The 14,117-nt window shown below is 35.8% G+C and overlaps 1 protein-coding gene across 1 annotated transcript in view; it reads right to left on the bottom strand.

Annotated features, from left to right (window-relative positions):
* Positions 1–97: 97 nt before the first annotated feature.
* Positions 98–14,117, bottom strand: part of LOC100375914 (dual serine/threonine and tyrosine protein kinase-like) — a 35,674-nt gene continuing 21,654 nt past the window's right edge. Inside the window, exons 6-10 of the mRNA XM_078009154.2 lie at positions 8,867–9,050; positions 6,447–6,603; positions 6,085–6,331; positions 5,395–5,644; positions 98–4,611 (exon numbers count right to left, since the gene is read on the bottom strand). Coding sequence (XP_077865280.2) covers positions 4,391–4,611; positions 5,395–5,644; positions 6,085–6,331; positions 6,447–6,603; positions 8,867–9,050 — 1,059 coding nt within the window. The 3' untranslated portion in view covers positions 98–4,390. The remainder of the gene's footprint in view (positions 4,612–5,394; positions 5,645–6,084; positions 6,332–6,446; positions 6,604–8,866; positions 9,051–14,117) is intronic.

Below are 14,117 nucleotides of genomic sequence, written 5' to 3'. Positions count from 1 at the left end.
TGCAGTCTTGTATGATTTTTGTTTCCGTAGAAACCCTACACAAGTCATTCACAAAAGACTCAAACACATGCAGGACGACATGAAACAAAACATCAAGTTTGTGAAGATTTACTTTTAATATTTGATAAATGAATATTGTGTTTAATGCTATAACACTACAACCAGTAACAAGTTCAACTGTGCCCCACCCCTCCTCGCCCTCGTGTAAATATTCATTTACCAGTGGGTTCCTAAAACAACCAGGTTTTAATAGAGACAGTAAGTCATCCACGTTTAACCTAATGACCTAACAAAAAGAAAAGATATCCCAGTAATGACCACATGAGGGCGCCCTTAAAGATTGTTAAAGAATCTACTTTTACTACCAATTACTTCACTTTATCAGGTATTTTGGTCATGTGGATTTGTCCTGATTTTGTTAGGTAAATGTACTAATAAAGGGTACTTTTACCAGATAACAATAAATACATAAAATCTGCACAAAAACAAAAGTGACAAAAAAAATTTATAAAACTTAGCACATTTCACCCATCATTGACTATCACTATAAGGTAAGGTAAGTTTGCAATACATTTTTGAAAGATGCTGTTTTCTAGGAGAAAAACTAATCTATCAATGTAACAAGACATTTTTTTTCACGACATGACAGCAAGCAACTATATGCCTGTACCTTGCAACTCCTATGAGAGTGACTGTATTCATGTTTTAGAGACTTCACACTAGACATGCATAGAATATAGTCACATGACTGCAAATGAATACAGTTTGCCAGAAATAGACATTCATTCTGAACACACTGCAATTTACATAAGCGAACCATTTAAATGACGCCTTCTGAATGTGTTGATTTAATAGCAAACAGGAATGGGAGGTGTGCGGAGAAGAAAATGAAAAAAAGTTGAATGTGTTACCCTGGTAACAGTCACAGTGGCATCAAAAACATGTAATCTATTAAAGATATTTATGCCAATGTGACTGATACAAATCACTATATTAGTGGGTATCTACTCCTACTGGAATCACAAATAATTAAAAACATGACATTTGTAATTGTATCATTACATAGAATGGTATATTCATGTGTGTGTTCTATTCTACCCAGGGAAGTCAAAGGTTAATCTGTCAGGTGGCATTTTCAAATCTACAGCCAAATTCACATGTGACATATACCGTCTTCATGTACAGTATTAATCAGCTAGCTTTAGAAACTAAAATTATCTAGCAACAAAGGTAAACACTGTAAACAATAAGTTGTAATTATTGAAGACAACGATACTTGATTTAAAAATTATTATTAATTTTTTTTTGGAAAGACAAAGCTAGTTAAGTTTTGCTCAGAATGTACTGTATGTACTCCAAAACAAATCATGAGGCAATTTCAAAAGAAACTCACACTAAACTGAACGGTCACTCTAATCACGAGTGACGTATGTTTCCCTTTAGAAGCGCATACGGTTACGTAAATAACATATACGGTATATGTCAATGGTCGAAAAGAGCCAAAAACATACACTAAATATAAATTTATGTGCGTTTCTATTGGAGATGCACTTCTAATGGAGAGATTATCTTAATTCAAAACCCAAGCACAAACAAAAAAAATTATGGCTGATAGTTTCTTGACATTGTTAATCACAAGAGTAAAAATTATTACACGATGGGATCGTCTTTGGACCAAGTAAACAAAGTAGATGTCACATAACTGGGAAGAATAATACCCACTATCTAGTTTCTCCCACTGACCTGTGTACTTCAAACATCTGCTATCATTGAGTACAGGAGCAATTTGCTTATTAAAGTATCAAAAAGTGGATTTATTGTCTGTTGTATCAATAGTATTTACTAGTATTTCGACCATGGATATAATTCTATTTACGTAAGCACGTGTTACTAATAGCAACAAGGAGACTGGTTTCATAAACATGGAAATTGTAGACTCAAAATGAAGACCCTAACACCAATCAGAGGGCAGCTTGTTTGTTGAAAGGTTGCTCCAGCTCAACTAAAACTATGTAGAATTACACGTTCTTAAAATAAGTTTTTTGTTGTTTAACCATATGTATAAAAGCCAAAAAAATGTTTTGGTAGGAATTTTAGACTACTTGCTTTGTTATTAATGCTCAGAGATCTTTTGTATAAAGCCATAAACTTCTAAAAAAAATTAAGAAATAAAATTACAAAAAAAGAAACACATGATACTGTATGAAATGAAAACCAAAACCATGATGTGGATAGTACCGGTATTATTGATGTAAAATACAATGAGCCATATGCAAGCCCCCTAAAGGTCACACATCCAGGTATTTCTGGGGGTACTGTTGCTCTACGACAGCAATAATTTGTGTACAATACATTGATTATTGCCAGTTTTAACCGTTTATGAAATTTTTTCTTTGGCAAATAATTTTGAAATTCTCATTTAATAGTGAATTTTAACCCCCCCCCCCCCCCCCCAAAAATAAAGTATCGAGATGTGTGACCTTTAGGTTATGCATACAGTTAATTACAAACTGATAAAACTTTGGTTTATTAAAATACATTCAAGACAGCAATGTGGAAGACATGATTTAGGGTAGACATGCTATACCGTAGTAGTTACTATAACTACCAGTTTCAAAATCAGAAGACATTCAATTTTTACCTGAGAAAATACCCTGTTCAAGTCAAGTTCAATATTTAGATTGATGTAATGATGATATGAGTATGAAGTGATTCATTTAGCCGAGATTCAACACTGGGATGACTGCACATGCAGGAAAAAGGAAGGAATGAATGAGACAACTATGATTAGATAACACAAAACTGAGACCTACATTATCAAAACAGCTAGACAAATTTGATTTAGAATGCATGCAATGAAAATGAAATGATAAAAGTGGCAAATCATCAATTAACAGAGAAAGAAATTTTCACCATCCATAAGACTGAGAATAAGATACAAACTGAGCATTTTTATGAATTCTAGTGACAGTAGTTGATTTTTCATTCACTCTGTGATCTCAGGTATTGCGTGAACGGCACAGACCACATGTCTGCTGCGAAAAATAAATGATTATATTTTGAATTTGAATTCCTTTTTTTTAATACGCTCAATGTTGAAATGCCAATCTTTGAAAAAGAATTCATCATCAATTGTGTATAGCACATTATTAAGCGTTGTTGAGTCCCACACAATGTTTTTTTGACCTCGCTACAATGCTATGACCTTTGTTTGTCCTGTTTTACGTTCAATTTCACGTAATCTGAAATCACATAGTGAACGAAAAATGTTCTATTCGTTATAATCACACATAAAGCATAGTTACGCTATATGAACTAAACGATACAACACAATAAATGTATAAGCTACAGTACTACCAGTAAACCTCACTAATTTAAAAAAAAAAAAAAAAATACAAATGAAAAACATAAATACAAGTACATAATTTATTAAACAAAAAATTCATATAATCTTTTAATATGAAGCAAATATAAAGATGAGGTGTGAAATACCCCTGGTGTTATTTACATTATTACAATCATATAGTGATTTACTCAAAGTATATTTAAATAAAAATATTACTGGAACTGCAAGCTCTTCATGGATTAGAAGATCAGAAGGCTCGCTAATTCTACTTTGGACACTATGGTAGCCACAACTTAAATGAATTTCCTTATTCTATTTACAATATTCTAAGTTTTTTTTTTTTAACCCTATAAATGCCAACATTTTTGGTGAAACATTTAACACCTTTTTAAGTATTTTTATAATACATGTAGTACCGGTATATGGTAATTCCTTTTTCAATCTGAAGCCAACTAAGCATAAATCTCTATTGGCGTTGGGCTTCATCAAAACTTTTGACCAAAATATGCAAACCTGTTTTGTGAATTGTAAAACAGGACTCTGGCATTCAAGGGTTAACTAAATAGCTACATTACTTTATCCATGAATTTTTAAAAACTCGATTAACAGGCATCTCATACTGAAGTGCAACATTGTTCGTTATTCTGCCTCGAAAATTGAAAAAAAAAGAAAAAATGTTTAACCCTACATTTTAAAATATATATATATACACAAGCTGGAAAGTAACATTGCTACATCAGCCTCAGTTTTGTTATGAAATGGATATCTTGTGTGCATTTCATTGTAAATATCAAGTTATTCACTGAATAATAATACATTTCAGATATTAAAAATAAATGACACTGGTTGACGCTTCCCAACTACCCTCTGGCAAGATAATCTACAGAGATGTCATATTCAGCAAGTAAGGCAGTATTATATATTGGGTTTTAAAAGATAAAACAAAATTAACATTCAATGTGCATATTTGACAGCAAACAAATATTGACTTTTAAATTTGGTTGAACCCAAACTTAATCTAAAAGCATCATAAGCTTTGGTATACTACGTTAGTCTGTATTTTTTATCAGATACTCTAGTGTGAGTCTGGGCATGACCATGATACAGCGGTTTGGAAGGATTCTTTTTAGCTTTCTCAAAGATTTTTGATAAAGCCGTATGGACCTCGCCAAGAAGAGGTCGCTGCCCTGGTTCACCAGACCAACACGTGTTCATCAGAGTCCAGCATTCCTCATCAAAATGAATCAAGCGTTCGGGTCGCACACCTACAAAGATATGGAACATGGGGAATATCAATAAGGATGTTCAGTTGCATAGCTTGTCAAAAAGATTGTGTGTGAATCTAAAGGTTGTGTTTCTTGCATGTCAGTTTGAAACCTCACATTATTTTGGGTTACTTTATGAGTGAAGTGGAATACAGTGTTTTGTCATTCCAAATCAACCTTGATAAATTAAAAAGCATCATTTAACAAGAAAGCCATCAAGGATTGATGATCTTTTTACACTGATGAAATGCCTGTCTATGCAATAGTGTTCCAGATGATAGTAACACATTTTTAATGAGGTCAAATATTGGGTTTATTATCAAATATGATCAGATCTAGTGTGCAATAGTGTCTTCAATAAAGCACTGGTTGAATGTCCCTATCTGCAATAGTGCTTCAGATACAACATTTATGCATTTTTTATGAGGTCATATGACCATATATGGTTATTAAATATGTTGACAAGAACTTCAATATAACAGTGTGTGAATGTCTGCAATGATGCTCCTGATACGACTTTGTACAGACGGAGAGACGCTGGCAACCACTACACCCCCCACCTTCACTACATGTTGATGGATAATAAATGCATATTAAAATGAACTTATAAATTTTTATGTGATATTGAATAATTTCAATACAAATAAAATTAAAATCACACCACCACTTTTTAGTTTCCCCTGGAACAAGAAGGACAAATCTTTATGTTTTGGTTTGATCATTTCTAAAAGACGCAATAATCGAACTAATAATGATATTGACAATTAAAGTGGTTTGCATTACCTCGTCTCACAGAATTCCAAAGATGGTCCTTGCTTGCACACTGCTCAAATGCCAAAGGTAGCCTGATATGGCCAGCGCATATATACCAGAACAATATACCAAACGCATACACATCAACACTGTTGTCATAGCGACCTGTAAACAACTCGGGTGCCATGTGTATAGGAGTGCCAACGATACTACCACTCATCATAGCTTCCGGTTTGCAGAATCCCAAGTCAGTGATCTTTCCTCGGTTTTGTTTATCAAGCTGTAAATGAAAGAAGAACATCATGTATTTGTGGAAATGACAACTGTGGTCCAGTGGTCTGGGGTTAAGTACCAAAACGTGATTGAACTCATTGTGTGTGGGTTTGAATCCCAACATTAGTACATGTAGTAGCATTATGACAGGTGTTTTCTTCTGAAGGTGGAAACTCTTTCTCCTCAGAGGCTGTTAATATCCACACAGAATCTCAACAAGTTCCTATCTCATTGTGTCAAATAATGTGTAAATGTTACATTTGATGAGAGCTGCTGTGCCAGATAGATCCACCATGCAAGCACATGGATGTACAATATGATCACCTTGGTTCTAACATGAGCACCTTGCCTTAATTGTTGTGGACAAAGGTCGATGCTAGTTGTAACACCAGATGACCCAGGGTTATTTTCTTGGACAGATATTGTACATATCATGGACGTACTCACCAAGACATTCTTGAGTTTAATATCTCGGTGTACTAGACCCTGACTGTGCAAATATCGAATTCCTTCCACGACGTCCATGGCTATCTGCATTCGACTGACAGTGTCCAATCCCATCTTGATCCCAACGTACAGATCGCGCTGCAATCTGTCCATGATCAGTAAAACAGCCGGTGACGTACCGTTCCCATACGAATTGTCGATTATTGATCCTCGTAGTGTCACTATTCTGTCATGGTCATTAATTGATCTAAAACAAACAGAAAATAGCAAATGAACACCAATCTTGCTTGCAATGCATCATATAACATCAGAATTATAATAAATTATAAAATAATTTAATTGATCGGAGAAGATCTGACTACCTTGTGTAATGGAATTCCAATGCCAGGTCATTCCAATGCTTTTCATCTGGTGGGACAACCGACTTCAAAGCACATGGCGAATGGCCGCCCCAAGAATCACACGCATAGACGACACCATACTGACCACGACCAATCTCACGACCCATTTGTGGCATTCCTACAAACACAACATTTTTATTTATATTTTTATTTACTATCTAGTATTACTTAGAATAACAGACGAAGAGGTCTAACAAATTACTACAAAGTCTGACATGAAAGAAAAGAATTATCATTCTGTGAAAAAAATTAGTGATGAGGTTCTTTAACATGCACAAAAGACAAGAACAGCATGCAGGAACAACAGTTTTTATCCTCCCCTATCGAATAAGGATGCCATTCTCCCAAACATATTTGGTCTTGGCAGAATATAATCTATTTCATATTGCCACATGAGCAGTAAGCTAAGAGACTGAACCTAATGGCTTCATATTGTGAAGTGAGCACACAAAACCCCTATTTTGCAAGCAGGTCATATTAGATATGTAATGCCATAGTCACTGAACAGTAACACTTTTGAAGTGGTCTGTATGTATCTGGCCTTATAGGATACATCCATATTAACTATCACAGCATTCCAATGGTAAGCACTACCAGCATGATATGTGCTATAAATAGGATCAAAATACAGTAAAAACTCTATTAATAAGTGCACCCAACTCATTTAAAAGAAACAAGCAGCCTATCGGCTGAGATAGCTCCGCTGTTAGCAATGCACATTTCAATTAAAGAACTGAAGACATCATTAGAAAATGAACAATATGTATAGACAAGAAGTCGAAAATATCACTTTTTACCAAAAATGACAAAAATATTCACCAAAATTAGAGAATTGAAGATATCAACATGAAATGAACAAATCTAAGAGAGGTCTACCCAAGGTACATATACACCAAGTATCAAAGCATTCAGGCTTGTAGTTTTCAAGAAGAAGTCGAAAAAGTAAAACATTGACACGGACGACGACGGACAATCACTCATATGATAAGCTCCATTCGACAAAGTCGACAGTGGAGCTAAAAATTATTAAATATAACCTAACCTAAATCACCAGTTAAAAAAAAAATTGCATCATTTCAATTTGCACTTTAACCTTTTATGCAAAACACAGCATGAAAATAATTATTATCAAGAAAATCTTTGCTGAAAAACAATAATGTAAGCATCACCTAACATCACCGGTGATTTCAACCAGTTTAAAAGACATCGTACCAGAAACGATTTTCAACAAAACAGGGAATGTTTTACTCATGAAATAAACGTAAATACAGGCGTGTGACAAAAAAAAAAAAAAACACTTTAAAGCACTATATATGGAGTGGGACATTTCCTCCACCATTGAATCAGTCTCAGCTTGAATGACTTCAGTGCCATGTTGTTGAAAGTTCATCGCTCTACATACTGAGTGATCTGATTAGTGAATTCATGATGCTTGATCCTGTTTCAGGACAAGCTCACAAGATTGACAAAGCTGTCAGTTATCTAAATTTGAATTTCTGATTGCATCTTAATTATTGAGCTTGCATTATAAATTTTTTTGGGAAAACAAGAGTACCAGTACCTAGTTTTTTTGAATATTCATCATTGGCATAATATGAATGTCAGTTTTATTTCTTCGAAGATTTGTGTACTTTCGATATAGCTCCATCCAGACCAACACTGTGATTGTGTGTGTTTGTGAAATTATCACAAAACATGTCAATGCTAGAGATCATATCATATGCTTGTCTGTTTCTATTTTTTATTTGAAAAAAAATCACAATTTATTAACCAACCAAAAATGATTTCACTAATTCGTGCACATAAAAAAAAAAATCCATTTGTATCTTATTATTAAAGTCACGTTCTTTTTACTGTACTACAATTACTGATGCTAAGTGAAACTATACTGGCACAAAAGATTTTACCGTACTCCAAAATAACCTTCGTCAAGCTCAACTAATACAAAAAACAGAAACCTGTCTAAAAATGACACCAATATTCAGTACTTTCTCAGTGTACGTGTACATACTTGTATACAAGACTTCTACAAATTGCAATTATCTCATTCTGTTTGGTGTTCAGTTTAGACATGTTTTCATCACACGGCAATTACTGACACTTTATCCAAAAATAACTATTTTTGAAACAAATGGAGCAGCGAAACTAACACAGTTTCAATAGCGTAAAGTATCAAAACAAGAGACAAAAAGAACATTGACAAACACTTCACCCCACCCCACCCCACCCCCCACCCCCAAATCATGATACATCTGGAAACAATAGGTAAAGCAGGTAATTATAGTTCTTGGTAATTAATCAATGTAACCAGACATTTCAGGCAAAGTACACTTCTTAATGGTAGATTTGAATAAAGGAAAAAAATCGTATGTCTGACTCACCGTGCAGTATAATGTCTTGCATAGAAGTGCTTTCCAGGGAAAGCCTGGCAAGTTTGGGAGCATGAATTTTCCGGACTCTCATCCTTTGTTCTTCAGTTTTCTCAAGTCTCCCAGAATGCTTTGCTTCTAGGTTATTCATAGACTGGTTGAACGCTTCATGGGAACTACAAAGTCTGGTTTTAAACTGTAAGAATGAATTGACAAATGATATACACATCTATTAGTCATATCACAATGGCCTAGGTTAAAAACAAATTGAAACATTTTTATCAAATTTTTTTGAAACTGAACTATTGCTAAAGCCTATTAGTTGTTGGGGATCATGCATTTAGGGGTGATCACATATTCAAACATGCGGGTCAAACCTACGAAAACCCAAACCGCCCTAAACCGCCCGAACAAAACCCAGTTTTGCGGTTTGGAAGTTTAAACAATAGACAGTGCGGTTCAGGACGACCGCACGAATTTGCATAAAAACTGCGATTCGAACCGATCTCATTCACACCTCATTCAAGCTGTTGTTTATTTTTAGGATTGACAGAGTTTACATTGCTTTTTGAAGACTAGATAGTTGTCTCTAAAATGTGTCGGTTTATTGGTGTACAGTAGTCATTTTACCGAGTGTTTTGCCTAAAAAAACACTCTTTTATATATCGGTGAACAGCGTGCTGAATAAATTGTTTTGTTTTAATAAACTGTTATGCTCGAGTCGCAAATTGAGCAGAGGACGTGAATCAGACTTTTCATTGGGCTGGACAATTGATATGTGTCTCTGAAATCTAATAAGTATCAGAAGACGAACATTTGTTGATACAAAGTTGCACTTGACACTTACGCTACTGTGTTCAAGCCTTTACTACTGTTGCGAGTTCAATTTTCAAACAGTTCTTTCAGGAGTGCGGCATCGCAAAATCCGGGAAAACAAATGCAGCATACGCCATGAAAATTTATTTCGATTTGCTGCACATCGGTTATTTGCAGTTTTTCTTATTCAATTGCCAGTGACACGAAGTATCAAAACAGAAAATTAAATTAAATGGACTCCCGCTGATTATTTAAGGCTATTCATCTGCAGACGAGACTGCTTATAAAAAACGAACCCTGACCTCTGAAAATACCTTATTCATAGAGTGCCTTATACCTAAGACCGTCGCCTAAGGCGACATAGTGCACGTTGCGATATCACAATCGATGCATGCTGGGTGAGAAGGAGAAATTCTGATTGAGGTAACCAAGATGGCTGCGTTGAGTGTAGATTTTCTGCGGTGTTTAAAAACAACACTTCGCTGCCTACTCCGCCCACAGTCCCTTAAGGCACTGTGCTTCGATGTTATTTTTAATTAACCAGGGGTTCGAAATGTGTGCATTTTGTCACAGAAAAATAAGATATCGGCAGCGGTAAATACCAGTAATTTCCCCGCAATGGCGTCAGCTGACAATGTTACGGTGGTCGTAGCGCCGGAGTCATTGCGTTAGCCCCGACTTTAGTTTTGACACAGTGACAGAGGGACTATGGACGGTTTTCAGATGCCTTCATATTTTGATAACTCGCAATCTCACAGACTTTACAAACTTAAAGTGCCTGTGCAATGCCCACCCTTACGTTTCCCATTTTAGATCTGTGTCCCACTGAAATGGGCAGTTATTGATTTTTTTGCTGAAAATGATTACTCGTATCCAAGTTAATTTGGAATATTTCTCGTGTTGTAGCCACGCCCACCTATCCTGAAATGGTCGACTGTTTCCGGATTTCCGACTCTCGCCGAAAGTGCGCCACCAAATGCCAAAAAGTCATACCCCTGAGCCGTAATAACACTGGTCATTCAGTATACTTTTAAACGATATACATTTTTCGATCGGCGTTTTTTTGTCTTTTTTTTTTTGTCTATTTTATTTATTTTTTTCGAGAGAGAGATTTTAGATGTTGTGTTATGGGCAGTTGCAGTGAAACGTATAGTCATAGTGTAAGTATTCACACGTTTCTAATCGATTCGAAAGTGCGACATCAGTGGACGAAAGCCACTTAACCTCAGCTTCTTTTTTTTGGAAAAACTGTCCTCGTCCACGAAAAAACAACTAGGTTTAAAGAGAAACGCCGACAACATAAACCTGGCGCAACACTTTTGAAAGAAATAGAATCCGGAACATGATCACAGAGGCAGATTTCAGAAGAGAGAGAGAGACGGCAAGTGTTTCAAATGAGTTGACTTTTTTTGCAATCCTGATTATCGTTTTATAGAGACCATTTAGTCCCTGTTAAGTAAAGAGTAGCAATAATTTTGACAGTGACATGAAAACAAAACGTCAGACGAACAGGAAATTACACAGCCCTTACACACTGCTAATTGTTTTCATTTTCGAAGGCTAAAAGTTTCTGAATTGTTTGGTGATTGGTGTTGAATGTCGAATTCACACCTCTGTTCTTTTTTTACCTCCATGCTTGCAGCTTGATCTGCATAATACTTTATGAAATAAGAATCCGGGCTTGGTCAATGTGTTTCCACTAAATAAAGTTTTAATATGATGTTATAATTATGACAATCACGCCATGGATCACGCTAACTCGAATCCACTCTGAATTTATCTGTATGTTTGTCGATCTCGATTATTTTTGTTATCCAATTAAACACCGCTTTAAACGCACTTGCCCTCGTCGTGACCCGACGCGTTCACCTATTTCAACAAAATTTCAATTTATTTCCACGCGGCTGTCATTTATTTAGTAACTGTGATTTGTCATTTTTTTAATTATTTTATAGTGATCACTATAGTCTAATGTTTAGAATGTCAAAATATGTTCTCTTTTATTTTAATTTTGAAAGTTTTACTCAGACGATCGATGAAATAAAACAGTGTAGTGACGTGCCTAGTAACCTATTTTGTCCAGCGACAGTGTACAAACGTGCGCCGGTGACGATCACGGTGACTAGCTACACCAGAACGGACATATTTCGCATCTAACTCAACCCCATGCAACACAAATTGATACTATGTGTTCATTATGATTCATTCCTTCTCGACGAACAAGTACATAAGTGAAAATTTAGTCAAAGACGAGAAAACTGCACAAGAAATTTGCCTTATTTACACGTATCGGCAATGCAAGCTGCCATGCGACTTCCCCTTCTGACGTCACAAGGGGAATTTCTGTATGCAAATAAGAAGCTAATGAGGAGCCTCGTTTTAAAATACACAAAAATAAAGTTGCCGTAGATTGAGTTTAAAACACATTTTTTCACTTAAAAAAATAATTCATGCTTAGAAACATATAAATTAATAATATTTATGTATCAATGGATAATTTTAGGCGTGAAAATAGCAGCCATTTCAAAGGCACTTTAACCAAAAAATGTGTTCTATGAATTTATGAACTGACATGGACACAAAACTGACCGTACTTGTTGCGGACAAAATGTACCAGTTCGCTCCATGGATAAACATATTTTACTCACTATGCCAAATATATATATAACGTAAGTAATTTATCCTAAGAAGCTGCTCATTAAAATTCTAGTGCATTTTTTCCCTGTTCTGTTTCAAACATTAATTTACCATATATATCACAATAGAGCTGGGTTTATGGTATCAATTGATTCACATTTAATGACAAAATATAACAAGTCATTGTCAATGACACGTCCCCGTTCCGTTCATATTTGAGTGACATATACATTCAAAGCAGATCATGACCGAAATGCACCTGCATATGTACAACACATTGTGCTAAATCTGAACAAAATCCATCCATGCATGACTGAGATCCGGTTCTGGAATTGTGAAAATACGTGATTTTGATGCATTTTCGGCCTTAAAATGGCCATCATTCCGCTATTGTTAAGCAGATCATGAAACAAATGCACATATCTATTTGTGACATGATGTACCATGTGTGTGTGAAGTTTGAACTTGATCAATCCAGACATGTCTTGGATACGGATCCAGAACTGAATTCTTTAACAAAATGGCCGCCAGTCGGCCATTTCGAACTTGATCCGAAAAAAAAAGACGTGCATCAAGGTCCTATTATGTTTAATGTATGTACCAAATTTGAACAAAATCCATCCATGCATAACTGAGATACGGGTCCGGAATGGTGAAAATGTGCGATTTCAATGCATTTTCGGCCTTAAAGCGGCCCCCATTTGGCTATCGTTAATGAGATCATGAAACAAATGCACATACATATTTGTGACATGATGTACCTTGTGTGTGTGAAGTTTGAACTTGATCAATCCAGACATGTCTCGGATACGGATCCAGAACTGAATTCTTTAAAACAAAATGGCCGCCAGTCGGCTATTTCGAACTTGATCCGAAAAAAAATATGACGTGCATCAAGGTCCTATTATGTTTAATGTATGTACCAAATTTGAATGAAATCCGTCCATGCATAACTGAGATCTGGGTCCGGAATGGTGAAAATGTGCGATTTCAATGCATTTTCGGCCTTAAAGCGGCCCCCATTTGGCTATCGTTAATAAGATCATGAAACAAATGCACATACATATTTGTGACATGATGTACCTTGTGTGTGTGAAGTTTGAACTTGATCAATCCAGACATGTCTCAGAAACGGATCCAGAACTGAATTCTTTAAAACAAAATGGCCGCCAGTCGGCTATTTCGAACTTGATCCGAAAAAAAAAATGACGTGCATCAAGGTCCTATTATGTTTAATGTATGTACCACATTTGAATGAAATCCGTCCATGCATAACTGAAATCCGGGTCCGGAATCGTGAAAATGTGCGATTTCAATGCATTTTCGGCCTTAAAGTGGCCGCCATTTGGCTATCGTTAATGAGATCATGAAACAAATGCACATACATATTTGTGACATGATGTACCTTGTGTGTGTGAAGTTTGAACTCGATCAATCCAAGCATGTCTCAGATACGGATCCAGAACTGAATTCTTTAAAACAAAATGGCCGCCAGTCGGCCATTTCGAACCCGATCCAAAAAAAAAAATGACGTGCATCAAGGTCCTATTATGTTTAATGTATGTACCAAATTTGAACAAAATCCGTCCATGCATAACTGAGATCCGGGTCCGGAATGGTGAAAATGTGCGATTTTGATGCATTTTCGGCCTTAAAATGGCCGCTATTCGGCTATCGTTAATCGGATCATGAAAAAAATGCATGTGCATATGTCCCATATAATGTGTGATGTATGAGTGAAGTTTGAACTTAATCGGTCCATGCATGTTCGAGATACAGGTGATCACGGACGCACGGACGCACGGACGCA

The sequence above is a fragment of the Saccoglossus kowalevskii genome, chromosome 3 (genome assembly GCF_978046115.1).
Source record: "Saccoglossus kowalevskii chromosome 3, keSacKowa6.1, whole genome shotgun sequence".
Taxonomy (NCBI): Eukaryota; Metazoa; Hemichordata; class Enteropneusta; family Harrimaniidae; genus Saccoglossus; species Saccoglossus kowalevskii.
The sequence above is the reverse complement of the archived record's forward strand: the minus strand, read 5'-3'. Positions and strand labels throughout refer to the sequence as shown.